This window comes from Passer montanus, unplaced genomic scaffold, assembly GCF_014805655.1.
Source record: "Passer montanus isolate IOZ18808 unplaced genomic scaffold, ASM1480565v1 scaffold53, whole genome shotgun sequence".
Lineage (NCBI taxonomy): Eukaryota > Metazoa > Chordata > Aves > Passeriformes > Passeridae > Passer > Passer montanus.
The window spans coordinates 4985164-5010861 of record NW_024370263.1 but is presented as its reverse complement, the minus strand read 5'-3'; the positions used below and the strand labels follow the sequence as shown (position 1 = coordinate 5010861).

At 47.0% G+C, this 25698-nt stretch overlaps 2 protein-coding genes and 1 long non-coding RNA gene across 3 annotated transcripts; 1 reads left to right on the top strand and 2 right to left on the bottom strand.

The window, feature by feature from the left end:
• Nucleotides 1-1099: 1099 nt before the first annotated feature.
• Nucleotides 1100-5255, bottom strand: RPL6 (ribosomal protein L6). Its single transcript, XM_039724377.1, has 7 exons — nt 4689-5255; nt 3891-4139; nt 3703-3801; nt 3254-3397; nt 2376-2424; nt 1690-1874; nt 1100-1296 (listed from the first exon to the last, which is right to left on the bottom strand). The coding sequence occupies exons 1-7, from the start codon at nt 5238-5240 to the stop codon at nt 1144-1146; spliced, it is 1431 nt and encodes a 476-aa protein (XP_039580311.1). The 5' UTR covers nt 5241-5255; the 3' UTR covers nt 1100-1143.
• A 3601-nt stretch (nt 5256-8856) lies between these two features.
• On the top strand, nt 8857-24948 carry PTPN11 (protein tyrosine phosphatase non-receptor type 11). The gene is made up of 15 exons (XM_039724376.1): nt 8857-9006; nt 9961-10155; nt 11200-11392; nt 12448-12564; nt 13026-13139; nt 15779-15875; nt 16390-16469; nt 16568-16726; nt 19503-19634; nt 20684-20838; nt 21394-21461; nt 21592-21743; nt 23949-24061; nt 24290-24391; nt 24704-24948. Exons 2-14 carry the CDS (start codon nt 10067-10069, stop codon nt 24357-24359), a joined length of 1539 nt encoding a protein of 512 aa, XP_039580310.1. The 5' UTR covers nt 8857-9006; nt 9961-10066; the 3' UTR covers nt 24360-24391; nt 24704-24948.
• On the bottom strand, nt 8881-23936 carry LOC120509575. The gene is made up of 2 exons (XR_005629295.1): nt 23368-23936; nt 8881-9066 (listed from the first exon to the last, which is right to left on the bottom strand). It is a non-coding gene; the product is annotated as an uncharacterized LOC120509575 (long non-coding RNA).
• Nucleotides 24949-25698: the final 750 nt, after the last annotated feature.

Sequence of the window (25698 nt, the reverse complement as noted above, 5' to 3'; positions counted from 1 at the left end):
TGCCAGGGCCTCAGCACCCTCCCAGGGTACAATTCCTTCCCAGTATCCCATCTAACCCTGCCTCTGGCAGAGGGAAGCCATTCCCTGTGTCCTGTCACTCCAGGCCTTGTCCCAAGCGCCTTTCCAGATCTCCTGGAGCCTCTCTGGACACTGCAAAGGGCTTTAAGGTCTCCCTGGAGCATTCCCTTCTCCAGGCTGACATCCCTCAGCTCTCCCAGCCTGGTTAGCTACAGGAAGATGGTGGGAGTGCCCAGTGCTGTCACTTGACACATTTAACACCCACCAGCACCAGACTGCAGCCCCCTGATGCAAACCAGGCACTCCACAAGTGTCCAAGTTCTGCCACTGCCTCTGGAGCCCTCCAAGCCCAATTCCTCTTTCCCACTAAACATGGCTTCCACCTCAGGGAGGGCTGTACTGCTCTCTTCCCCATCCTGCTTTCATGGAGCCTGGATGAATTTGTTGAAATCTCTATTTCTCATCAAGTCTAACCCTGTTGGCTACCTCGGCTCAGAAGTGCTGGGCAGACAGATGGTGCAGTTACATAAACCTGGATTCCTGCAGAGGTCTGGCTAAGGAAGAGTTCCAGAGTGCCAGACGTGGTGAACTGTACATCCCTGCTTTGTGTAAGAGCATTGATTTCTGCTGAGTTCAACACAGCACTAACCTTCTCCACTCTCAGACACTTCTATTCTGCAAAACTGTGGAGAACTCCCAGCATTTCCACTTCAAAATCAAAGCACAGCTCCTGGAATACCTCTAAGAAGTTATTTACTAGCTGAAGTTCAGCACAGACATATTTTCTCTCTGATTTTATCCTGCACTGTGTCCAGCATTAGCTGCTATTCCCAAAGCAAAATGTGTTCAGGATCCCCTCCCAGCTTGTTCAGAGTTAAGAAAGCTGAATTCCTATTTATGTTAAATAGTGAAAGAAATCCAAGAACCACAACGAAACTACAACAGCCAAAACTCCTACACCCCAAACTTCTCCAAATTCTGGTCACTTCCTACAGCCCCTCAGTTTCACCCCACAGCAACAAGCCCTGCCAGAGCCGTGCAACACCTGCTGCTACAGACTGCAATGAACACACCACAAATCCTTGCTTTTTTCCCTTGGAGTTTAATGTGGTGCTTGCAGAAGGCTCAGAACACCAATTTGTGAGGATAAACTCCATTTGAGAGAGAGAAGGTGGAGCGCAGGTAGCCCCGGAGCTGAGGCACCTTCTTGATGCGTGCCAGGATCTGGGAATCCACGGCCTTCTGGTCTGTCTTGCGCTGCTCCGTCAGCTCATATTTCTGCAAAGCACAGAGAACAACATTAAAATCCTGGGAGCAACTGCAGGATCCTTTAGAGAGAGGAGGAATTTCAGGGTAAACCCTGAATTTTGGGATTTTAAAGAAATCTTTCCCCCATTTGTTCTTGATAACGGGAAGGTGGTGAAGCACTGAAGCACTGCTTGGAGCCAACACAGTGACAGCACTTCTTGGTGAAAAAAGACATTTAACTGGAAGAATAACTCTTTCTCCTTTGAGAAAATCCCCACATTTAAAAGGGGGGTTACATCATTTTAATACCACCACCTCAATTTATGACCACTTAAAATCCACCTTTTTTTTTTTTTCCTGCCCATTCCTCCTTTCCAGCCTAGCCTGGAGCACTGAGAAAGAAGGCACAACCCTGTCCCTTACTTCTTTCTCAGTGTCAAAGATCTCTCCTTCCTGGTGCTTGGGCTTCCTCAGCCTCTTCTTCTTGAAGTAGGAATCCGTGAGATGCTTGGGAATTTTCACCCCAGTGAGATCCACCTTTGTGGATGTGGCAATAACAAATTTCTGGTGGGCCCTGCGCAGAGGGACACGGTTCACAGCCAGGGGGCCTGAAGGGAGAGAAGACAAGAGAACAAGGTCAGCTTTTCTGATGAAAACCACTGCCTTGAAGCTGAATTTTTTAGTCTATGTGATGACCAGTTCCTTCAGTTGTCTGCAGAAAACAATCTCAACTCAAAGCTCTCTAGAAATACAAAAATCTCCCTCCTGAGCTCTTCCAGGTAGTCACATACTGAAGCTTAATCTCCCCTTCACCTCCCTGCAAAGTCGCAAATGACAGAATCATTAAGGTTGGAAAAGATCTCCAAGATCAAGTCCAACTTTTCACAGATCACCACCTTGTCAACTACAGCAGAGCACTGAGTGCCACATTCAGCTGTTCCTTGGACACCTCCAGGGGTGGTGACTCCACCACAAAATGTGATTCCCCACTGATGTGCCAAACCAAACATGCAGATCTGTTGTGCTACTGACCCCAGAGACAAACTTGAACTTAAAAGACCCAAAGAACTGCCCAGAACAAAACCACCATGTTTAAATAACATTTTTACCTGTAACAAGCAGAAGGCCAGTATCAAGCTGCTTCAGGAACACAACACGCTGTAAAGAAATGAGATGGGACATCAATCCTCAGTCCCAGTGCTCCCACACCACAGCCAAACTGGGACTGTGCCTCTGTTACTGGTACAAGCAGTGACAGTCCAGGTGTGGGTCAGCTGTGCCACCTGTGGAGCTGCCACCTCGTGATCCAAGCTCCAGCACTTCCAGGTGCCTCCTCTCCAACCAAGTGTGCTCTCCATGAGCTTTATCTCTCAAGGCTGAGCAAAGCCAATTACTCCAGTTTTACTCTTCCCCCATCCCACAGGATGGCAAGAACCATCTCAGCACCCAAATCCTTTGTGTGAGTTACAGGCAAGAATTGGATAAATACCACAAGGACTCTGTAACTCCACACAGTCAGAGCCATTCCCCCGTTGTGTTTTGTTCCTTCTGGTCAAGGACAGCATTCTTTATGGAATCATGAACATCAAAGACAGAGAATTTAAGAAAATAAAGGATACCAGTTGTGCTGGTGACCATCCTGAGGATGGAGAATATAACAATCTATTATACCCTAATAATTAGATTAAGAATGAAACTCCGATTTTTCTTTTGCAGTAACTGCTGTAGGACAAAGTTTTGTCCTTGTAGGAGCAGCAACAGAAACAGGCACTGGCTCTGCAGCAAAACTCTTTGCATTGTGTCCAACCAACTGGCTGAGCCCGTTTTATTTCCAGCTCTGCTCAGAACAACCTTAATTTACAAACACTTCACCCCTGCCTCCCCTGAAGCTGGACAAGGAAAACACCCAGACAGAAGGCACAGATTTACACCCAGCTGCCCAGCTGGGAGATTCGGGGTGTCTGGAAGGAGCAGGAGCTGTGCCCACCTTGCCGCGGTGCCGGCCGGTGAGCAGGATCAGCACCGTGCCGGGGGTGATGGAGGCGCGCAGGCGCCGCTTGTGCTCGCAGAAGGGCTTCTTGCCATGGCTCAGCAGCTTCCGGGGAACGTCCTCCGTGGGGTAGTACCTGGGCTGGGAACACAGGACAAGCACCTTGTACCACCCCTGTGTCCCACAGCACAGCAGCTCCTCACAAAGGGCGTCCCTATCTGCCTGAAGTTCAGCTTGTCTGAGTTCTGCTCGGACACTGCTTGGGAACATTTTACATCCAGCTCTGTATTTATGTGTGCTCCCACCTCAGAGAATTCCCACCCGAATTCCCACCCCCTCCCACAAACGCTGGGTTTGTGCTCACAGAAAGCCCAGCACAGGCTGAGGCCCTACACCACCCCAAGCCTAAAGCCCCAAACCACGAGCATCCCGGTGCTCTTCCATACCATCTTCCGGATCTTAACCACCCGGCTGCCTCCATTCTTGTCTCCACCCACTGGCTTAGTGATGGTGGCACGGGGCATCTCCTTCTTCTTCTTCTCTATCTGCATGCAAACAGTAAGGAAAACTCAGCACGTTTCGAACCAAAGGCACCAGATAAACCCCATCACTCCCCCAGTGCTGCCCACCCTACCTTTGTCTCTGGGGCCGTGTACTTGCGCTTGTACAGGGCTTTCCTGGCGTACATGGCAGAGCGGGAATACCTCCCGATGCCCCGGGCCAGCACGGGGTTACGGCTGGCATGGTACTTCTTCACCCTCTTCTTCTTGTCCCCTGCAGCTTTCTGGCTTGGCTTCTGCTCCGCTGGCTTCTTGTCCCCTGCCTTCTTCTTGGCCGGCTTCTTCTCAGCTGGCTTCTTCTCCGGCGCCTTCTCGCCCGCCATCTGCGGTCACAGGCAGCAGGGTTTAGGGCTCGTTACACAGCACAGAAAATAAAAATAAAACAATCCAAACCACCCGTCACACCTTTCTGGTAGCTGTCAGCCACCTCCTCCAGCCGCAGCTGACCAAGCCCCGCTCCCTGTGCGCCTCCACACCGCTTAAGCTGCTCCTCCGTGCTGGTTACAGCAGCCCCAGCGCACATCCGAGCGCTGCTCGGTGGGAAACCCGAGCACACGCGAACACATCCCGAGCCTGCAGCCGCCTCTGCCCCGGCACCGCAGCGCTGCCGGGCCCTGCCCCGCGGCCTCTCCCGTCCAGCCCCAGCCCAGCTCCCGGGAGGCTCCTGCGGCCTCCGCATCCCGCCGCGGCCTGCCCGCTCGGACGGGCGGCACTCCCGCTCCTCCCCACCCCCGCGCCCATCCGGGCCCCTCCGCCGCTCCCCGAGGCTGCCGGGCCGCGCCTGTGACTGCGGCGGGGCCACCAGCGGGCGGATGGCGGCGGATGGAGCGCGGCGGGCCCGGCACCGATGGCAGCAGCTCCGCCATCCTCACCTTCCGGGGGAGCAAAAGGGACTCACATCCGGGTGCGCGGGCTAAGGACAGCGCGGCGTGTGACGTCAGCGCGCCGCGCGGGGCACCATGGGACTCGTAGTCCGGGACGGTCCGCGCCGCCCGGGGCAGCCCCGGGTCACCAGCGAGGGGGACCCCGGCTTCCGCTGCCGGCGGTGCGGGGCCGGGGCTGCTCCCTGAGGGCGGGCTGGAGCCCCGGCAGCGCCCACCGCGCCCGCTCCCGGGGGATGTCCCCGCTCCCGGAGCCCGCTCCCTCTGTTCCCGGGGGATTGTCCCCTCCCGGAGCCCCCACCCCGCCCGTTCCTGGGGGATGTCCCCGCTCCCGGCTCCCTGTCCCCGCTCCCGGCTCCCTGTCCCCGCTCCCGGATCCCTGTCCCCGCTCCCGCAGCCCGCTCCCCGCTCCCGCAGCCCGCTCCCCGCCCGTTCCCCGCGGAGCCTCCGGGGCTGGCTGGCTCGGGTGGATTCGAGTCTCTCGCATCCACCGGGAGCTGCCCCGGTGCCCCCGGTTTGGGGGGGCTCAGTGCGTGTCCCCATGGAGCCGAGGGAGGAATTGTTGCCGAGGGCCAGCAGCGCTGGTTTACCGAGCCTACAACACGGCCCGGCTCCAAAAGAAGCCTTCCTGAGCTCCCACCTGCGTTCTTAATCAGTTACCAGCCTTCACTCTCGTTTCAAACCCTTGTGGCGCTGCCAAAGCACGACGACAAGCAGCCGAACCCATTTCTTTGTTGTAGCTTCTCACCGTCCTTGATGTTTGTCAGATACCCAGTGTCCTTTTGGGCCCAGAGATTTGGGTGAGCGTTAGGCTTTAGGGGAATTATTGCCATAGAAAATGCTATAAATGTATTTATCCTTTTAAGCAGACCTATTCTGAGATTCCCAGAGTGGTTTGGGAATTCCACCCCCTTCCACACCTTCCACTATCCCAGCTTGCTCCAAGCCCCAGCCTGACCTTGGACTCTTCCAGGGATGGGGCAGTCACAATTTCAGTTTATTCACCTCTAGAATACCTGTTAAATTATAATTTCTCCAAGGTTGTCCTCTCTTTTCTCCTCAAGATGGTGAATTGGTTTCAATCCATGGCCATTTCTAGTAGGATTTGGGGTTTTTTGACCTGTGTGGAGGTTCTTTATGTTGTGTTCTCGGGTGTCCCTGCTCACACTGGGAACAAGGCTACAAGTTACCTTTTGGCAACACCGTGAGCTTCCTCCTTGCCAGAACAATCCTGTTACTTGTGAGGGAGACTGAAAAAAGCTGGGAAATATCAACTGATGAGCCTATAAATAGGAGTAATTAAAGTACCCGTCAGCACATCCCCGGTGCTGTGGCTGTGACAGCTGAGACAGAACTGATTTCATCTCTCCTTTGCTCTTGCAAAGGTGATTGAAAAACCCAATCACTGCATGGAAAATTATATTGATTTATTTCTTTGGGTTTGGTAAGAGAGAAATGTGCTGGCAGTGTGTGACTTGGGGAGCACAAATCCTGCTGGACCATGATAGCAAAAAAGGGATAATTGTGGGAAGGATGAATTTTCCACCATGGGTTTTGTTTTTTTTTTTCATCAGAAGGTTCCTTGCTTTGCTGATACCCCCTTGGTTCTGAGCCCTTTATAAACGAACCCCTGCTGCTTCACTGCTTCCTTTCTTACCCACATTTCCACCTTGCTGTGAGCTAATTATGGGCTGGCCGTGGTGTATTCCAAGCCCCTGAGTGGGAATTGCTGCGGGAGGGATGGCGAGGAGCCGCTGGGACGAGGGCGTGGGCTTGGGTGACTTCTGGGATTGCATTCACTGCCCTTGGCCGGGCCAGCTCTGCACCTGCTGCCAGGGACATGGGCAGGGAAAAGAGGACAAAAAGCCCAAAATGCATTCCATCCCTATAAAAGGAAGCGTGAGAGCAGGTCCTGGCTGGGGGGGGTGTCACTGGTGAGCGCTGGCCCTTGGCTGTCCCCTCCCAGCCTGGGAGGGCTGCAGCAAAGGTTGGGAGCACAGGGGATGGCAGCACTTCAAGGAGGATCCTCCCGGAACCGCTGGCAGGGATCACTGACACCCCCATTCTGCTATTTGGGGTGCCTGACAAATGCAGCTTCCTACTCAAAGCCAAAAATACGGAGCTGAGGGAGCAGGAGGGCGAGGTGCCAGCAGAGCCAGAGTTACATAAAGTACCAGAAACCCTCCCAGGTGTAGCTTGGCTTTGGTGCACTTGGCTCTTGGCATCTCTGTGTGGATGTGGGAGAGAGATTTTGGGGGTTTGAACCATCTACTGTGTGTTTAACCTCTCCTTTAAATGCTGGTTAAATACAGGTTATTTGTAGTTACCTCTGTACATAAATTATTATTTTTCCTTTGCTGTAACAGCTCATGTATAGCTACTTCCTTAAAGTTCACAGTGGGATACAGAAGATATTCCATTGGTTGAAGTTTATGGAATGTCAATATAATAAATCTGGAGAAGCAATTCCAATAATTTCTCCTCTGCCTGTTTAGACATTTTTTGCTATAAACTCCAAAATTTACCAAGATTTCTCTTGAATCCTGTGCATATTTAAAAAGCTTGCAAACTGTTCAAATTACTACTGCACATTTTTTGTTTGGTTTGGTTTTTTACTTTTGTTTTTTTTTTCTCCTAATGGAAGTAAAATTTTGGGAGTGGAAATGTGGCAAATATATGTTCACCTTCTCCAGGCAACCTGTTGTGGGCTGAAATAAGTTATTTAATGTTCAGTTCATCCCAGGTGCTGATGCTTGTGCAGTTTCTTTTTTGAGAACTTTCCTTGATCTCTGAATAATCATTAGATAAACATTATTCATTAGTTCATTCCCATTTGCTGTGATAATTTGGAAGTATTTTTAATAATTTTTTCCATGTCCTGTGCATAAATTTGTTATTTTCTGTGTTGTTCTTCAGTGAATGATGGGGACTATTCACTAGATTTTCATGGTGCAAGTAGAATATTATTAACTATGGGAAAAAAAGATTCACAAGAAGATTCACACAATTTACTTCTGAAATGGATCCTAATTCCCATTTGAATGACTTGCTAGAGATTTGGATTTTCTAGAATTCTAAAAAACTTTTCTGAAGAGAATGCTCTGGAGAAGGCTTTGGTGGGAATATTGGCAACTTTTGAGTGGAGAAGGAATTGCTGCAACAATTGAAATAATAACCCTAAATTTAGACCTGTGCTCTCATATTTTGCTGATTTAGCAATTTAGCCTGAAATGCTGACTGGATCAGGAAGGATCAGGAATGCTGTTCCATTTTTCTGGATATAACACTCCCCTCTCTGTGGTGAGCCTGACTGTGGAGTTTTTGGATATATTTTGTTGTACTTTGGAAAAACCCAGAGGTGAACAAAGAGGAGCAGGCTGGGTTCTTTCAGCGCACAAGAATGAGGATTTAACTCTGAAAATTAAAGCTGATTTTTAATTGCCAAGTGCAAAGGTGACAGAGAAAAATCCTCACCAAGCCCTTTCTTGCAGAACTCCTTCAGGGCTGCAATAAAAATGGGTAAATTCCAGATAAGAGCAGAGGCAGTGGTGACACCGAGTGGCTCCAAATAAGTCTCCAAAGTCAATGCCAGACGTGGGGACACGGAGCTGCTGGCCACAGCCCAGCCCCAGCTCTGCCTGGGCTCTGGGATAGTCATTGAGGGCAGTTTGTGGGTGGTGAGGATCAATAGGAGATTCCTCTGGGGTTGTATTTAAACAGGACAGATCCGACCCCGGCTCCATATCCCTGGGAGGAAGAGCAGTGGGGTGTCCACGCAGGGAGTTCCTTCCTGACCCCCTCAGCTGTGCCCTAAGCCATGAGGTTTTGTTCAGTTTTTTAACCTTCAAAATGTTGTCAAGTGTCACTTTGGATGTTTTGTTTTATTTTTAGGTATTTTTCCTGTTTGTCTTTCGGTTTCTTTGTGTGCTGTGTTTTGCTGGAGTAAGGAAATACCACTTCTGGTCTGTGTTTATGTTGTGTACCTTTGATATCATTTTAATCCAGGCAGTCAGAGTGGGGATAAGTGTAATTCTTATGTTTACAAAAAGTTGCAATATGAAACTAATAATGAACTATTATTTTAGGTGCACAACTCAGTTTGGAAGCTGTCGGATTGCTCTGTGTGAGTTAACTCTGAAAACCTGCTGTTTATTTATTAACATTCTTTATTTTTAACCTCTTGTAGATGGTTTCATCCAAATATCACTGGGGTGGAGGCAGAAAACCTGCTGTTAACAAGAGGAGTCGATGGCAGCTTCTTGGCACGGCCCAGCAAAAGTAACCCAGGAGACTTCACACTCTCTGTTAGGTGAGTTTGGCTCTTCCCAGTCTTGCCCCAGGTTGGTAATGATCTTAATTTGCTGCTGTCCTGTGGGGAAATAGTGGATGAACTCCTTGAAAGAATGCTCTGGTCACTTTTTAGTGTTGTTCACTTTTCCCTCTTCTTTTTCTCCCATTTTCCCTGGAGAGCTTCTCAGATACTTTTACCCAGCTCTAGATTGGAGGGGAGTGAATTCTGATTTTACAGCAGGACAAAAATGCTCAGGGGAAACAGAAATAGGTTGATAATAACATTGCTTTTAGCCCCTTACAAATCCATTTGATAACCAACTGGAAGGAGCAGGGGTGCTGGGAATTAGGGATCCAGCAGGAAATCCAGACTCTCCTTGCACAGGAAAAGTCAGCAAGTTTTTAAGGGCAACTGTGGCTTTTTCAGCTTCCAAAATAGGCCTTCTGTGACAGTTGTCCCCTGACACTGCGTGGTAGGGATGGGGAAAAGACAGCAAGAGGAAGTAGATAAAGGAAAAGGGAAAAGTGGGATTGGTGATAAGGGTTGTGCTGCTTGGATACTTGTGAGATAACAGGCCTTGTGGCACAGGAGTGGATTCCTGCTGGGAGCTGCTCTTCCTCAGTATTAGAGCCTGTGGCAGCAGGCAAAGGCAAATGTTTCCTGAGGGAGAGACCTCAGGAGCTGGTGGGAATTCTGGAGAAAGGAGCAAAGCAGCTCTGCTGAGTCTCCAGAATATTCAGCTCCTCTCACCCTCCACCCGTGTGCTCGTGTGTGGAGTTTTGTGTGGCTCTGTGGGGTTTCTGGTGGGCAGAGAAGCTGAAGCAGAGGAGCAGTAGCTCCATGCTGGAATTGTGAATATGGATCTCTCCACCTCAGCACCACCACATATAAAAGTGATTGATTGATTAATTGATTGATTGATTGATCAGCTGACTTGGGAAGGGGTTTTGTGTCCTGTCTTTCAAATCTTAGACGAACTGGAGCAGTCACCCACATCAAGATCCAGAACACAGGTGACTACTATGACCTCTACGGGGGAGAGAAGTTTGCCACGCTGGCTGAGCTGGTGCAGTACTACATGGAACACCATGGGCAGCTCAAGGAAAAGAATGGAGATGTCATAGAGCTGAAATATCCCCTCAACTGTGCTGATCCCACCTCAGAAAGGTCAGAGAAGTGGTGGGACCTCGATGTCCTTGTGCTTCTTAATAAATTCTGTGTTTATCCCTCTTCACACTCAGCTTCCAGCTGGGAAAAGGGTGGCCACAAACTTGGCTTTGTTTCAGGGTTCCTTGCAAAGTAGATGAATAAATGTGGTTAAAGGTGAAGCAGTCCAAGCCTTTAACTCAGAACTTGAACTCCTCAGAACCTGTTCCCTTCAGCATTTTTCCTTGGATGGGACAGGACTGAAAAAGAGGGCATAATTCCCTTTAATTTTACTGAGAGAATGTTTAATTGGAGAAGTTCTCCTGATGTTGGTGCTGCTGCAAGGAATTCCCAGGGATATTTCTGGGCATAAATTATTGTGCTTTTCCTAGCAGTGGGTAGAAGGTGAAGGCCATACAAATCCTCAGATTCCTCAAACTCCTCTTTTGAGGAGCATGGTTAATAAGGAGAATTTGAGACTCTGGATTTGAGGAAATGTCAGGGGTCAGAACTAAACCAGCAGATACCTGTTTATTCCTAGAAGTGAAATGATGAGGAAAAATATTCAAACAAGTTCTCTCACTCCTCAGAATGCCTTAACAGAGCTGGGGAGGATTGATGGCTTTTTGGCCCTATTTCCTGAAGAATTGGGATTGCTGGGATTATCCTCTCCAGTTCCTAATGGGATAGAAGGGTGAGGACAAGTTTATCAGGAAAGTTTCATGAAGTAAATAAAAGAAGAATGAAGGCCTTGACTGAGGGGAAGGTTGGAGTATAACCTGGTGTTTATTTGGATTATCATGAAGGATCCAAATCAAAGCTTCACTGGAAGCTTGTAGGAAACTCCATGGAAGTGCTTTGAAGTGTTTCTGTCCTCACTGGTGTGCACCTGGACACTTAAAAAGCTTATTTTATTTATTATTTTTACCAACTGAGTAAAACAGCCCTAGACCTGGCTGTTGCTGAGTGAACAGAAGAATTAAATTTCATCATAAACACCCGGAGCAAGTGGATTCAGCTGGAATGCTAAGCAGGGTTTTTCTCTCTATGTCACTTCATTTCCAGGTGGTTTCACGGGCATCTCTCTGGGAGAGAAGCTGAGAAACTCTTGACAGAGAAAGGAAAACATGGCAGCTTCCTGGTGAGGGAGAGCCAGAGCCACCCTGGGGACTTTGTCCTTTCTGTGAGGACAGGGGATGACAAGGGAGAGAGCAACGATGGCAAATCCAAAGTGACACACGTCATGATCCACTGCCAGGTAGGAAAAGCAGGGAATCCACGGGCCCAGGAGCTCTGGATGCATTCCCTTTTCCCTGGGCTTGCTGCAGGCCATCCCTTTGATCAAAATGACTCCTTTGATGGCATCAAAATTCCAATCTTTTTTGGCTGACTGGCTCCTGTCAGGGCCTTCTGGCTCAAATCACACTTTGCTGTGCTCAGGGAGTCTCCTGGATGGATTCTATCAAAATAGGAGTGATTGGATAAATGGAGATCTATGCACAGATGTCTCTCTCCTGTCAGTTCAGGCAGTTACACCTGATGGATGATCAACAGTCTGTGAAAACGAGTGTTCACTCCAAGGAATGCCCTGAAATCTAAATCTTGTATTTAGCATAAGGTAGTTCTTCATTGAAATATTATTGAATTACAGTTTTGATATTTAATCTATCTGTATGGGTTGCTATTTAAAAAATAATCATGGATTTTTTAAAAAAAACATGGATTTTCTTATTTTCTTTTATTTCTATTGTGCCCAAAGGCAGTGTAATAACTAAATTATATAAAAACCCCTAAAATACAGTAACAGAAGTCGTTTGGAGGTAGAAATGGCCCACTAGGACTGTAAATGCTGAATTACCAGAACATATTTATTTTTTCAAGAAAACCTCTCTGATTTGCAGTTAGCATTTATGCCTTTAAGGATAATTTGGCATTTGCTTCCTTAAAATAGGGATGGTGCCAGGCAGTACCAGCCTTTCAGGACCCAGTCACACACTTAATTTTGGAAATCAATTCAAATCCCTAATTCCTGGATTCTCATCCTGTAGCTCCAGAGCTGCCTGAAGCCTGGTTCAGAGGGAATCAGCTTTCTAAAAATGCAGATAACCCGATTTTCAAGGAGATGGTAAAAAAAGGGATGTCCTGCAGCCTGTCTGTGCTATTTATTAAAGTTCTATCCTTTAGCAGAAGGATTTCAGTAGAGCCTTCTACACACAATTTTGGAGGTTATTTCTGATGCAAGGCTCAGCCTGGAAGTGCTGTGCCTGTGGTGGTGGGGAGTGCATTTATTTGGAGGAGCATTTGTCTTTTCAGGATCTCAAATACGACGTTGGTGGAGGGGAGAAGTTTGACTCTCTGACAGATCTGGTGGAGCATTACAAGAAGAATCCCATGGTGGAGACTTTGGGCACTGTGTTGCAACTCAAACAGGTGAGAAGGACAGGCCACCCCTGAGCTTTGCCACCTCCAGGGTATTTTTTTTTTCTGAGGCAAAAAATGAGGTGTTAAACTTCATGAAATGGATGAAAAAGTCATTTCAATGGGAGCAATTATTGTTCGGCTTGTGAGAAGATAAAGTGTTGTCTCTGATGTGAAGAATTTCCTGGTGTCATCCTGGTCTGTAGGAGTTGCAGGGCATGTCCATAAATCAGACAATTTAATGCATTAAATAACTAAATGAGTAATTAAATAAAAACTGTGAGGCTTTAAAAGCAACTGTTCACCATCCCCTTCCTCACTGCCCTTTGCTTGAATTCCAAAACTGACATCCAAAAAGATGCTTGGATCCTAAAATTCCCATTAGAACATCCCTATCTCAGTGGATTTGTGTTTGAGTTGTCTCTCCATGGTTGTTTTTGCTGACCCTGTGCTGTCTGGGGTCTGTCCCCCAGCCCCTGAACACCACCCGCATCAACGCCGCCGAGATCGAGAGCCGAGTCAGGGAGCTCAGCAAACTGGCAGAGACCACGGATAAAGTCAAGCAGGGCTTCTGGGAAGAGTTTGAGGTAATTCCTTACATTCCTAGGAATGTTTCCTCCAGTGTTTCCTCCAGTGTTTCTCCAGAAGCTGACTGTCACACTGCCAAAGTCACGCTGGGTTCTGCCTTCCTGGTGTTTCCTCCTCTCCGTCACCTCAGATCCCTGGTTTTGCTCCCATCTCCAGGGCTTTGCCAGCTCCACTCTTGTGGCTTGAAATGTTTGCCTTTTTCCCTTGATTCTCAGAGTGCTTTTTATCCAGGATATCCTCCTGGATATCCTTCCCACCATGAGGGAGCCTCCTCTGTTTGTCTCACCAGGACAATCCTCCCAATTCCTTCTGCTGTCTGGGAGGTTGGGAACCATTTCTTTAGGGACATTTCCATTTCTCAGTCCATCCATTGCACTTGTCCTTGGGGCTTTTTGATGCTTGTTTCTGAGGATCTTAAAGTCATTGGGAAGTGGTAGAAAGCTCTGGGATGAAACAGCATGGATTATATGCATTTTCCTTGGACTTCTGGAGGTTTATTTTTGGTTTCTTTTGGTGTTTCATTTCTCTCTGCAGGCAAAATCTTTCTTCCAGAAAGAGTGTGTAGGGACATGACAGGGGGAATGACTTCAAACTAGGAGGAGTTTAGATGGGATATTGGGAAGAAATCCTTCCAGAATTTAGAAAAAACTCTTCCCAGAGAAGCTGTGGGTGCCCCATCCCTGGAAGTGTTAAAAACCAGATTGGCTGGGGCTTGGAGGAGGTGGGATAGTGGGATGATTTGGGTTGTGAGGGACCTTAAATCCCATCCTACCCTGCCCCCTGCCATGGCCAGGGACACCTTCCACTATTCCAGGCTGCTCCAAGCCCCCTCCAGCCTGGTCTGGAGCACTCCATGCTGGATATAATGGACTGGTTTATACCTCACACACACATAACCACCAGTGGAGTCTGGAATTCCACCAGCAGATGGCAACAGGAAACTGGGAAGTGCTCAGGGAGCTCCAGACTGGCTGGTTTGAGAAACTTCCTGAATAGTGATGGATTTGCAAAGTGACCATCCTTGGAGAAACCCTCTTTGATGAGAAATATCCATTAACTAATTGTACTGTCCAGTGTGCTCTGATTATTGCCAGGAGAAGGAAAATTAATCCATGAAAAGCGAAGGAATTAGCACAGAGGGGTGTGAGGGGAATATCAGATGGTGAGATGATGGCATTGGGAAACGAAAAAATGAGGATTAAGCTTTCTCCTTTCTCTTTCCAGAGAGAGGGGCAGTCCTTGATCCAGGGCTGCTGAATGGTCACAATGGCCAGAATCCCATCTGGAATGAGAGGGAAGGACGTCAGCAGAGGTCGTGTGTGTGGGAAGGGATTGTTGGTTTGGCAAAATACAACTGAGCCATTAATTCACAGTTCTTTCCTGACCTCTGCTGCACGTTGAAGAAATTTTTCTTGGAGTGGATTTCTCAGTGTGGCCTTAGAAGCAAAGTGTTTTCCTTACAGAAGGAAAAGTCTAGAAGGAAAAACAAATCAATGAAGGATTTTACCTGTGGGACATTGCACTTCTTTTCCCTTTGCTGCTGTCAGTGAGGTCAGCACTAACCCTCATTTTTTTGGGAATGAAGCCCTCTCCTAGCAGTTTTAGTGCCCTCTTTTCCATTCCCCTCAGGGAAGCTCCAGCTGTCCCCCAAGGTGGCAGGAGGGGGGAGCACACTCCAGGTTGTCCATGGATCCCTGTCTGTGCTGTTCAGGAGCTGCCAGCCCAGATGGTGAATTTAAATTACTTGTCTCCAGGCAGGAATGAGCCTCTTGTCCCAGGAACCACCAGACAGGAATGCTGACAGCCCTTGTAGTGTTTTTCCTTCTGAAAAATGGTTATTTCTGAGCTTAGTGCTGGGATGTTGCAGTGAAGTGGAGAATATTCAGATTTATGGTTGTGTTGTTCCAGCTCTGAATGGGCTTGTTGGGAGTCGCTGCTGCTCGTGGATCTCTCCTCAGGGATGCTCCAGCAATGATAATTAACTCTAGGAAGGAAGATGTGGTTTCCACACACATTTAATTGCTCCAGTTCTTTGACTTGCTGGGAAAGTTTAGCTCTCAGTCCTTTTGCCTGGAATTCCACAGGCAATGCTTTGGGGGCTGTTTCCTGCCCTTTGTCACAAGCTTGAAACTTTGCATCTCTTCCATTTCTTTTCTTTCCCTGGCTTTAGGATCAGCCTAATTATCCAAGGTCATTAAGTGAGGGAGTATCAGACTGAGATAGGAGTGAGCAAATGTGCCAGTTAAATAACAGCAAGGGTGTGGAGGGTGGGAATGATGAGGGGAACAGCTTCCAAAACTTGAGTGTTCCTTTTAGTGGGGCCAGAAGTGCTTTGGAGGTGAAAACTTGGAGCAAAGCATGGGGATCCTGGTGCCTCCAGCTCCAGGGAGCTTTGGGAGTGGGGAGATTTGCCATGAACAGCCTGGCTGTGCAAGTATTGAATTGCTGCTGTCCCTGGGACATTGTGTTCCAGAAATCCCCACTCCAGCTTGCTCCTTCACTGGGATAATTTATGGGTAACCCATTTGTAGTCACCTAAAGCCCCTCTCCTCCATTTCTCTGGGAGAAGGGATTGCTGTGAGCATGGGCCAGTCCATCCTGGCTTTTTTGAGCCCCCCTGTTTGTGCTTTCCCCTCAGACCTTGCAGCAGCAGGAATGCAAACTCCTCTACAGCCGTAAGGAAGGGCAGCGCCAGGAAAACAAGAACAAAAATAGATACAAAAACATTTTACCCTGTAAGTATCGACCCTTCGTTGCCATTTAATGTTACTCTGGTTTATTTGCCTCATTAATACAGGGTTAATTAAATACCACTGGCCTTTGGCTTCTCTTTAATGATAATTTCCCCTCTTATCAGGATTATCCCATGATTTCCAATTTGGGTTCACACATTTGTACTTTGTAGATATTTGTAATATTGGCTTTTATCTTCATTTAAAAGCCTCATAGCCCTCAACTCTACAGTCTGGAATACTAAATTTAAGAGGATTAATTTGGGGGACAGAACTGCAACATGCAAATCCCAAGGCTTTGCCTTGACTTGGTGTTTGAGTGTCCCTGTGTTCCTGAATTCCCAGGACATGGACACGTTTTGGTCCAGCTGGTCACAGCCACTTGTTTAAAGGAAGCAAAACAAACAATTTGGAATATTCTGATCACTCATTTACTAAGTTTGATAGTTAATTAATAGCTGCTATGTGGTCACAGCTGTGGAATGCAAGTGCTTGACATCCATGTGTATTTTTGCAGTTGATCACACCAGAGTTGTTCTCCACGATGGTGATCCCAATGAACCTGTTTCAGACTATATCAATGCTAATATTATTATGGTGAGTGTATTGCCACCTCCTCTTCCCTAAATCCAAGGAAACCTTGGATTCCCTTGTCACACACAATGTGTTGAATTGCTGATTTTTTCCGCCTCTAGCCTGAGTTTGAAACCAAGTGCAACAACTCAAAGCCAAAAAAAAGTTACATTGCTACCCAAGGCTGCCTGCAGAACACGGTGAATGATTTCTGGAGGATGGTGTTCCAGGAGAATTCCCGAGTTATTGTCATGACCACGAAAGAAGTGGAAAGAGGAAAGGTAAAACCAGGCTCCAGCTGGCTTTGGGAAAGGCCCTGACATTTGAGTACAAGCAGGAGCTGAACTGACAGGGATAAATTGATTTATGGCTGGAATCTGGTGTGGGGCAGGATTCCCTGGAGCTCTGGAAGGTGCTGAGTGTCCTTTCTTGTTGGTGCCTGTGGGAATTGGGGATAGATTCCTGACACATCAAACCTTCCTTTCTTAAGGTTTACCTGATGAAATTTAACTGCTGAATGTGAATCTCTGTATTTCAAACTTAGGGAAGTAGGCACTGGGATGGGAGATGTGGCCAAGCAGAATTCTGGGTGCTTGAAGGCAAAAATTCCCTGCTCCTGCAGCAGAAGTCTTGGCATTTATTTTATCTCATCAAGCCTGTATGGACCTCCCTAAAAAAGCAGAATTATGGGATTTGATTATTACAAAACTGAACACAGAGGTGTTGCTTCTTAGCTGGGAAGTGCCCTGGCAGGATTTAATGCTCTCAGAGAGGAATTTTCCCTTCAATGGTGTATCCCAAAAATCTCCCCTTACCTTTGGAGTACAGGAATCTTGTCTTGCTCCCTGGCCTCTGGCAAACCTGGGGATATTTTAGTTTGTTTCTGGTTTCTAATGATACAAGGCAGGAAAGAATGGGAATAGTTGAACATTGATATCCTGGCAGCAGCCACACACAGCCACCTGGGGATTGTAAGGATTTATCTTTGGGATTTGTTGTTTCTGATCTTTTTTCTGTTTCATACACACTGCCTCTTCCCTCTCCTTTTCTTTTAAAGTTTCTCTGTTTCTTCCACACACTATTATCCACGTTTTTACCTTTTTTCCATATCCTCATTGTCTGTTTCTGAATAGAAAGCTGTTGCCTTTTTAGGGGAGCATCACTTGTGGAAAAAAATCAAATTAAGATCTGAGGTTTTTCTGTGGGTGACTGATGACTGCAGGGGTTCCTCACCCCCAGAAACTTTGTGTGTGTGGACTGAAGACAAATAACAGAAAGTTTTACAGGATTCTCTCCCTAATTAAGGTGACAAAGCTGCCAGTGGTGCTGTTTGTTGGAGCCATTAGACTTTGTCTTGTGTATTTTTTTTAGTCTTTGACTTTGCCTTGTGGATCTTTTTTTAGTCTTTGCAAAGTTCTGCCACTTCATCACCCTGATAAAGGGACAGGATTTGTGTTTCCTTCCCAAGACTTCACTGAAGGAGGCAGAAGCTCCCCCTTCCCAGTTATAATCTTTGTTTTGGAAGAGGAGAAATAAATTATGGAATTGTTTTGGCAGAGTTGACTTGAATACACCTTTCTTCCTTCAGGTTATTTATGATTTTTTTAAGAACCTCCTGAACGGCCTCTGCTGCTCTGCAGTTGCTCCATTTTTCTTCCCAAAGTTTGCTCAGCCTTTTTGCTGCAAAAAACACTTTAATTCATCAGTGCTGCATTGCTTCTTCTTTCTGTACCCTTGATTGTTTTGTGATGCCTATTTCACTTCTTACAGAATTGCAAATACCAGTCCTGATAGCAAATCAAAGCTTTTTTATCTCGGGCCAAGCTGTTTGCAGGAAGAGAGAGCCCTTTGCAGCAGAGCTGCCTCCATAGCCTGAGGAAGGGAGGAACTGTGGAACATCCCAGCCCTGCATCAAGTCCTGGATATGCTTTAAAGTGCAGAAGCAGCAAATCCTCAGAAATTAAGGGAGTTTTGGGGTTTTGGAGGCAGTTCAGCAACCCTTCCAGCAGAGTAAAGCCTATTTTAATGTCACGTTGCTGTTCAGACTTGCTCTACCAACTGCTCAGACCTCTGCATTGAAAACTGCAAGTTATTTCTGTTGGCACCCCCCAAAATCAGTGTATTTGCTTCAATTTCAGAGTATTTGCTTCAGTTTCTCCCCTTGTGACAGGGAAAGAAGAGCAAAAATAGCAGAAAAGCATCTTGTTGCCTACGTGGGCATGTGTTCAGCCATCTTCCTCTGCCTTGGGCTGGCAGGAGGAGCTTCCCTGTGCCATGTTTTTTCCTGGATATTCAGAATAACTGCAAATAGACCCTCTTGCTCTGTAGGACTTGGTGTTTGGTCTGTGTTTGCTCTTGCTGGAAGCTGCTCCTGCAGTAATTTCTGCTTTGATGCTGCATCCCAGGAGTTGCTCGTTCCTGACCTCTCCAAATCCAAGTGCTGATAGGTGAATCCATTCCTCAGTGATGGAATTTATCCCTGGACAAAGATAATCCTGATGGAGCAGCAGCACACCAAAAACTCTGCATTTTAGAAGCTGCAGACCATGAACTACTCCCTTTACAGGAGATGGAACCAGAGCTGTGTCAGCCCTTCCTGCTGCAAGCCATGGAAAAGCAAATATCCAAGTTTTATTTCCACTGGCAATGATTTATACCTTTGACCTTTACTTCTTTTGCAGCCTGTAGGGTTTGGGCTGTGGGACTGAATTCTGATGGAATTCTGTATTTTGAGATCTGTGTCTGGGGTACAAAAAGCATGATTTTAATCTCCAGGTTTTGAAAATATCCAGGCACAAAATATCCCAAAATGTGCTAAGAGGAGAGGTGGCCTGTACCTGTCTGAAATTATCCAGTGGTTTTTATGGAGAGAAGAAACTTCCCATTCAAATTATCTTTACCTCATCAGCTGATTGTCCTCTGTGGACTCTGAAATAAAAGCTTCAGGGTTTAATTAACCAGTTTGCAAACCAGCCTTTTTTTCCTGCCTGATTTTTCCTTTTCTTTCTGTTGTTTTTTTTTTTTTTCTTTTTTAATATATAATTTGAAATCTTGCAGAGTAAGTGTGTCAAGTACTGGCCAGATGAATATTCCCTGAAGGAGTACGGGGTGATGCGTGTCCGGAACGTGAAGGAGAGTGCAGCACACGATTACACCCTGAGAGAGCTGAAACTTTCCAAAGTTGGCCAGGTGAGTACAAGAGGAACTCTGTCCTTTTAGCTCAGCTCGTGGATCACCAAAGGAAAAATGTTAGGATTAGCCCATTTCTCTGGAATCAATAAAAGCACTCGGAGATGAGGAAATGGAGCCCTGCCTTTCTTTGAAGCTCCACGTTCAGTTCCATCCATCTTTCTCTTTGCCCTTGGGATAATTGAAGATTCTCCTGCCTAAGCAGCTTTTGGCAGGAGAGGAGCTGCTGCAGAGCCTGCAGGGAATCAGGAGGAGGGGTAATGCTTTTAACTGAGGACACTTCAATCCAGCCAGGCGTTTGCTCCCTCATGGAAATGGTTGCATTGAAAGGAAAAGTTGTGTGGGGGTTTAGGGTGTGGAAAATTCACTTAAGGGAAGGGATAAAAAAGGTGAGAAAACTGTGTGGAAATGGCACTTCCTGTTAAGGAACAGTTTGGGTCAGGGAGGAGAAGCAAACCAAGGGAATTGGGGATAGATTCCTGTCACATCAAGCCTCCTTTCCTTAAGGTTTACCTGCTGAAATTTTAGCTGCTGGATGGGAATATTTCAAACTCAGGGAAGGAGGCACTGGGATGGGAGATGTGGCCAAGCAGAATTCTGGGTGCTTGAAGGCAAAAATTCCCTGCTCCTGCAGCAGAAGTCTTGGCATTTATTTTACTTCATCAATCCTGGATGGAGTTCCCTAAAAAAGCAGAATTATGGGATTTGATTATTACAAAACTGAACACAGAGGTGTTGCTTCTTAGCTGGGAAGTGCCCTGGCAGGATTTAATGCTCTCAGAGAGGAATTTTCCCTTCAATGGTGTATCCCAAAAATCTCCCCTTACCTTTGGAGTACAGGAATCTTGTCTTGCTCCCTGGCCTCTGGGATGTTTTACTTTGGGGGATTTTAGTGACTGATGTGCCAGGCCAGGGAGAGCCCTGACTTGTTCCCTCCTTTGGGATTTGTGGAGCTGTGGGTGCTGTGCTCAGGTTGGGTTTGGGGGCTGAGCTGTGCCCCGTGAGGAGCTGGGTGTTGAGCAGCAGGCTCTGTGTGCCTGGTGCTGCAGGGGAACACGGAGAGGACGGTGTGGCAGTACCACTTCAGGACCTGGCCCGACCACGGCGTCCCCAGCGACCCCGGCGGCGTCCTGGACTTCCTGGAGGAGGTGCACCACAAGCAGGAGAGCATCCCTGATGCAGGACCTGTCGTGGTCCACTGCAGGTGAGGCTCCTGCCACTCCTCCTTTTGGCCCAGGGGGCTGAGACCTTTAAAAAGAACAACTTTCCCTGGAAGTTGCTCCAAATTCCCTGTTTTCTGTCTGTACAATGTCACATTCTGGGTGGGTGGCACAGAGAAGGGATTTCAGAGTGGGAACCTTTGGATAAATGAGAATTTTTGCTGTTGGGTGAGAAGATGGGACCTGGCTGGAGCATTCCAAGTGCAGGATCATGGAAATTCTGGCATCTAATCCCACCTGTGAGCGCTCTGTCCTTTTTGGGTGTTCTCACCTTGTAAATGAGATTCTTTTTAGGCAAGGAAATGTTAGATCTGACCTTACAGTTTTTTTTTCTGATTCAGGGGTGTTTATAAACACTGAGGGACAGAAGTGCTGATTTCTGTGCCTTCCCTGAGGTCTGGTTTGACTCTGGCTGTATTTTAGAAGCCCCTGGCTGTAATTTGGAAGCCTCCTGATGCCAGAATTCCTTTGGCTGGGGTTTTGCTGTGCATTCCGAAAGAGCAAAACAATGAAATTCCCTTTTTCCCCCCTTCTTCCAGTGCTGGGATTGGTCGAACAGGAACTTTCATTGTCATTGACATCCTCATCGACATCATCCGAGAGAAAGGTACCTTTAACCCTTTGATTTCCCTGCCTGCTCATGGATCCACCCCAGCAGTGCTGCTGGAGGATTCAGGCGAGCTCCACCCTCACCGTGGCTCTTTCCCTGCTCTTCCCAATGCCCTGGATGTCCCCAGGGGTGGACTGTGACATCGACGTCCCCAAGACCATCCAGATGGTGAGGTCCCAGCGCTCAGGGATGGTGCAGACAGAGGCCCAGTACAGGTTCATTTACATGGCAGTGCAGCACTACATCGAGACCCTCCAGCGCAGGATCGAGGAGGAGCAGGTGGGTCCAGCCCAAGCATCCAGCAGGAACGTGGCAGGGTTCCTGCAGGGAGCAGCAGTGCTGGGGGTTTGTGAGGGGATTGTGTTGTGGGAAGGCTGGGGCTGAAGGTGTGGACTGTCTCCTGCATTTCAGTTCATTGTGCTTAAGAATTAATTAAATTGTTAGGTGGAATCCTCTCCTTAAAATATCAGGTGGAATCCTCTCCTTAAAATATCAGGTGGAATCTTCTCCTTAAATTTGGTGGTATCCTCTCCTTAAATTATTAGGTGGAATCCTCTCCTTAAATTATCAAGTGAAATCTTAAAACATTGTGTGGAATCCTCTCCCTAAATTGTCAAGTGGAATCCTCTGCTTAAATTAGGTGGAATCCTCTGCTTAAATTAAGTGGAATCCTCTCGTTACATTATCGGGTGGAATCCTCTCCTTAAATAATCAGATGAAATATTCTTAAAACATTATGTGGAATCCTTTCCCTAAAGTGTCAAGTGTCAATTTAAGGAATCCCCTCCTTAAATTAAGTGGAATCTCCTCCTTAAATTATCAGGTGGAGTCCTCTCCTTACAGTGCAATCCTGTCCTTAAATTTCTGAGTGGAATTTTCTCTTTAAAATATTAGGTGGAATTCTCTCCTTAATTTAAGTGGAATTCTCTCCTACCCTCCCTGTCCCCAGATCTCAAATTTCCTTCCTGTTATCAAATTTCCTGTGGAGGAAGAATAAAAGATAAGGGTCTGTTAATTAAAGCAGAACCTCGTGTTCTTTGTGTTTGAAAGAGATTTCAGAGCTTGTTCCCTGCATTCCTCAAAGGGGAAAATCAAATGCTGATCACTCCAATTCCAATTTGGGGAGTTTATTGGTAGGAAATCAGTTTATTGGAGTGGAAAATGAAAGGGTGAGCTTGGTGGTCCAACAAAAAGCACTTCCAGGAGTGTTGTGGGATCAGAAATATTTGGGAATAAGTGGTGACAGCCACAAAGACCTTCCCCTGCCCCTTCCTGTTCAGGGAATTGCCTGCACTCCAGTTCTGGGGGGTTTTACAGCAGTTTCCTGGTTTTGTGATAAAGAGCTGATGTTTTCTCCCTGTCCCTGCTGCTCCCTGCCCTGACCTCAGAGCAGCTGGGATTTGTACCTTTTACTTTCTATGCTAATTAGGCCATATTTTTACTCTTTTTAATATCTTTTTCCCTGCTGGGGACTTTTCCAACCCTTACTGAGTGGTTCCTACAAAATGTCCTTGTGGTCCATCCCACAAATCCTGCCTTCCATGTGCCCACCAATCCATCTTTGTCTCCCAGACTTTGTTCAATGAATCAAATCCAGGTTTGCTCAACAAAACTTTTCCCAAGCTGTGTTCCCACAAACTGCTCAGGACAGCTTTGTCATAAATCCTGGCTAAGAGTGATTTAAGAATCACCAGAATGAGTTTCAGGAGACCATCCTGGAAAAGCTTCAATCCCAGGAATGTTCTTAATGGGAATTCAGGAGCCAGAACTCCCCGGAGGCTCCGCCAGCCTCTGCTGTGAGATTGGGTCATCCCTCAGGACTTGTTGCAGCATTAAAAAACCCCAAATAAACCCACAAGCCCTTCCCCAAACCCCAAATTCTCTGCAAAACTTCATTTCCTACCTTGTAGGTTTCAGTGTTTGCAGGCATTGTGAGCGCCTGGGAAAAGGAAAAATCCATCTCCCGTTTCTTTCCTGGTGTAGTTCCCTGGCAGGATCTGGAGCTGGGTGCCAGCACAATTGGCTGCAGCCTGGAGCATATGTGCAGAATCCAAATAACAGCTTGGCTGCTTTTTATATCAAACCTAATGGGCTCAGATATTATTTTATTAGAGCTCCTGCAAACAACGGTGTTGCTCCGTTGGCCCCAGCTCCGAGCTGGAAATAAGGTCAGTGGGAAGCCCACTGGCTGCTCAAGAATGGAATTGGGAGTTTTCTGCCAAGGAGATGAGGATTGAGTGCATTCAGAGGGTTGGTGTGTTCTGCTGGAGATGGTGGCATGGGGGAAAATGGGGATTTTCAGGTTTGGCCTCACCAAGAGCTGGAGCCAGGTGTGCTCAGGGATGTGCTCCCTGCAGGACTGAGCTCTCTGCTCACAGACAAACCCAAAAAAACACCCACGGGTGGAATTGCTGCACTGTCTCAATGATTGGTTGCTGGGATTAACCCCAAACGTGGCTTTTTGTTGTGTGTTTTGCTTCACAGAAGAGCAAGAGGAAAGGTCACGAGTACACAAACATTAAATATTCGTTATCGGACCAGACGAGCGGGGATCAGAGCCCTCTCCCCCCCTGCACCCCAACCCCAACGTGTCCAGAGTAAGTCCAGTCCTGCCCTCAGTTTTTGAGCTGTTCTGTCTCATCTTCAGAGACCTCAGACGAGGCTGAGTTACCCCGGAACCTGCCCTGCTGTGCTGGGCTTTCCTCTGAAAATAAATCAAGTAAAATTAATTGTCCCTGAATTATGTGCGTGGTGTGTATTATAGGATTTTTTTTTTTTTGTCTCAAATAAGATTGGTGGGACTCTAAATCCTGATTTCATTTCAGAATGAGAGAAGATAGTGCTAGAGTATATGAAAATGTGGGGCTGATGCAGCAGCAGAAGAGTTTCAGATGAGAAGATGTTCAGAGCCTTCCAGGCCAAGGCAGGTGTGTATGGCCAGAGGAGGGGCTGTGTCCAGCCTGGCTTGGGAGAAAATGCACCCAGGAATGCCCAAAATGCTTGGAATTTATCTCCTTAGGGTGCCTGAGTTCCAAAAGCTAATTTAATTTTAATGACCTTTATACACAATCTCACCTTTTACTGCCAAAGCACCCACACAGTTTCTAAGCCAGGGTTGAGACTTCGGGTTGAGTTTAAGCTTTATTAAGTCAAAACTGAGCACTTCTGTATAATGCCTGAATAAGAAACAGCTGCTGGGTTTTTTCCTCAATAATTCTTCATTTTTTTTCCTTTCCCAGACATGAAAATGGTTTTTAAAAAGGTCAAGAAAGAGATGGAAGAAGCTTCACGTGAGCAGTGAACTCTGAGGGCTTGGTACCTTTTTATTTACGGTTTTAATCCTTCAGTAGGCAAAACTTCAGAGCATCTAAAGATTGTTTTTATCTCTTCTCTCCAATTTCCAATTGCTCGTTTTCCAAATAAAAGGAAATCCTTTCTACAAGGTAGACAATTACTTTGTAGAGTCAGTTTTGAATCCTGCAAACTGTTGGACTGTCATCCATTTGTTTTTTTAAATAGTATTTTGGTTTCACAGTATGGCTGTTAGTGGGGTTTTTTTTTTCCTTATTTGAGCAGTTGGGCACTGGGTGGGGGGTGGGTGGTGGGAGAGCAATGCCATGGATAAATCCGTGACATGAAATGTAAAATACTGATGGGAACAATGTGGATTGTTGGAAAACAGTGGATCACCAGCGTGGATAGAACCAAGTGCATGATCAAATTAGTCCTGATACATTTCAAACTCAGACTGAGCTTCCTGGGGTGAGCAGTTCTTGAGATGAAGGTGCTTTTTTTGTGATAATTGGTGGCTTTGATTCCAATTGTGCTGTGTGGCTGGATGGGCTATTTTGGAGGAATTTATGCAAAGTTGCTTTTACATCAAACCAAGTTTCTTTTCCGTGATCTGTGCCCAGAATAGAAATTCCTTGTGTCCTTCAGGAGACTCAAGTGACCTGGGGGTGGTTTGTGAGGACACTCTGTGGTGATTTTTTGCTCAATTAAATGAGACTGAACCATTAGAATTCAGGTGTTAATTAAGAAATTGCAGGATGTTAAACCCAGTAGAACCAGTAACCCAGTGCTGCTGTCAGGGAACCCTCCTGCCCTTGTGCTGGGGGAGTGGAAGCTGTGGAGAACCCCAGGATTTTTAGGGAAGGAGGGATCCCAGGATTCCTGGTGGGACAGGAGCAGCGAGGCCACACTGGGGGCACTGTCCCACCCAAGTGCCTTTGGG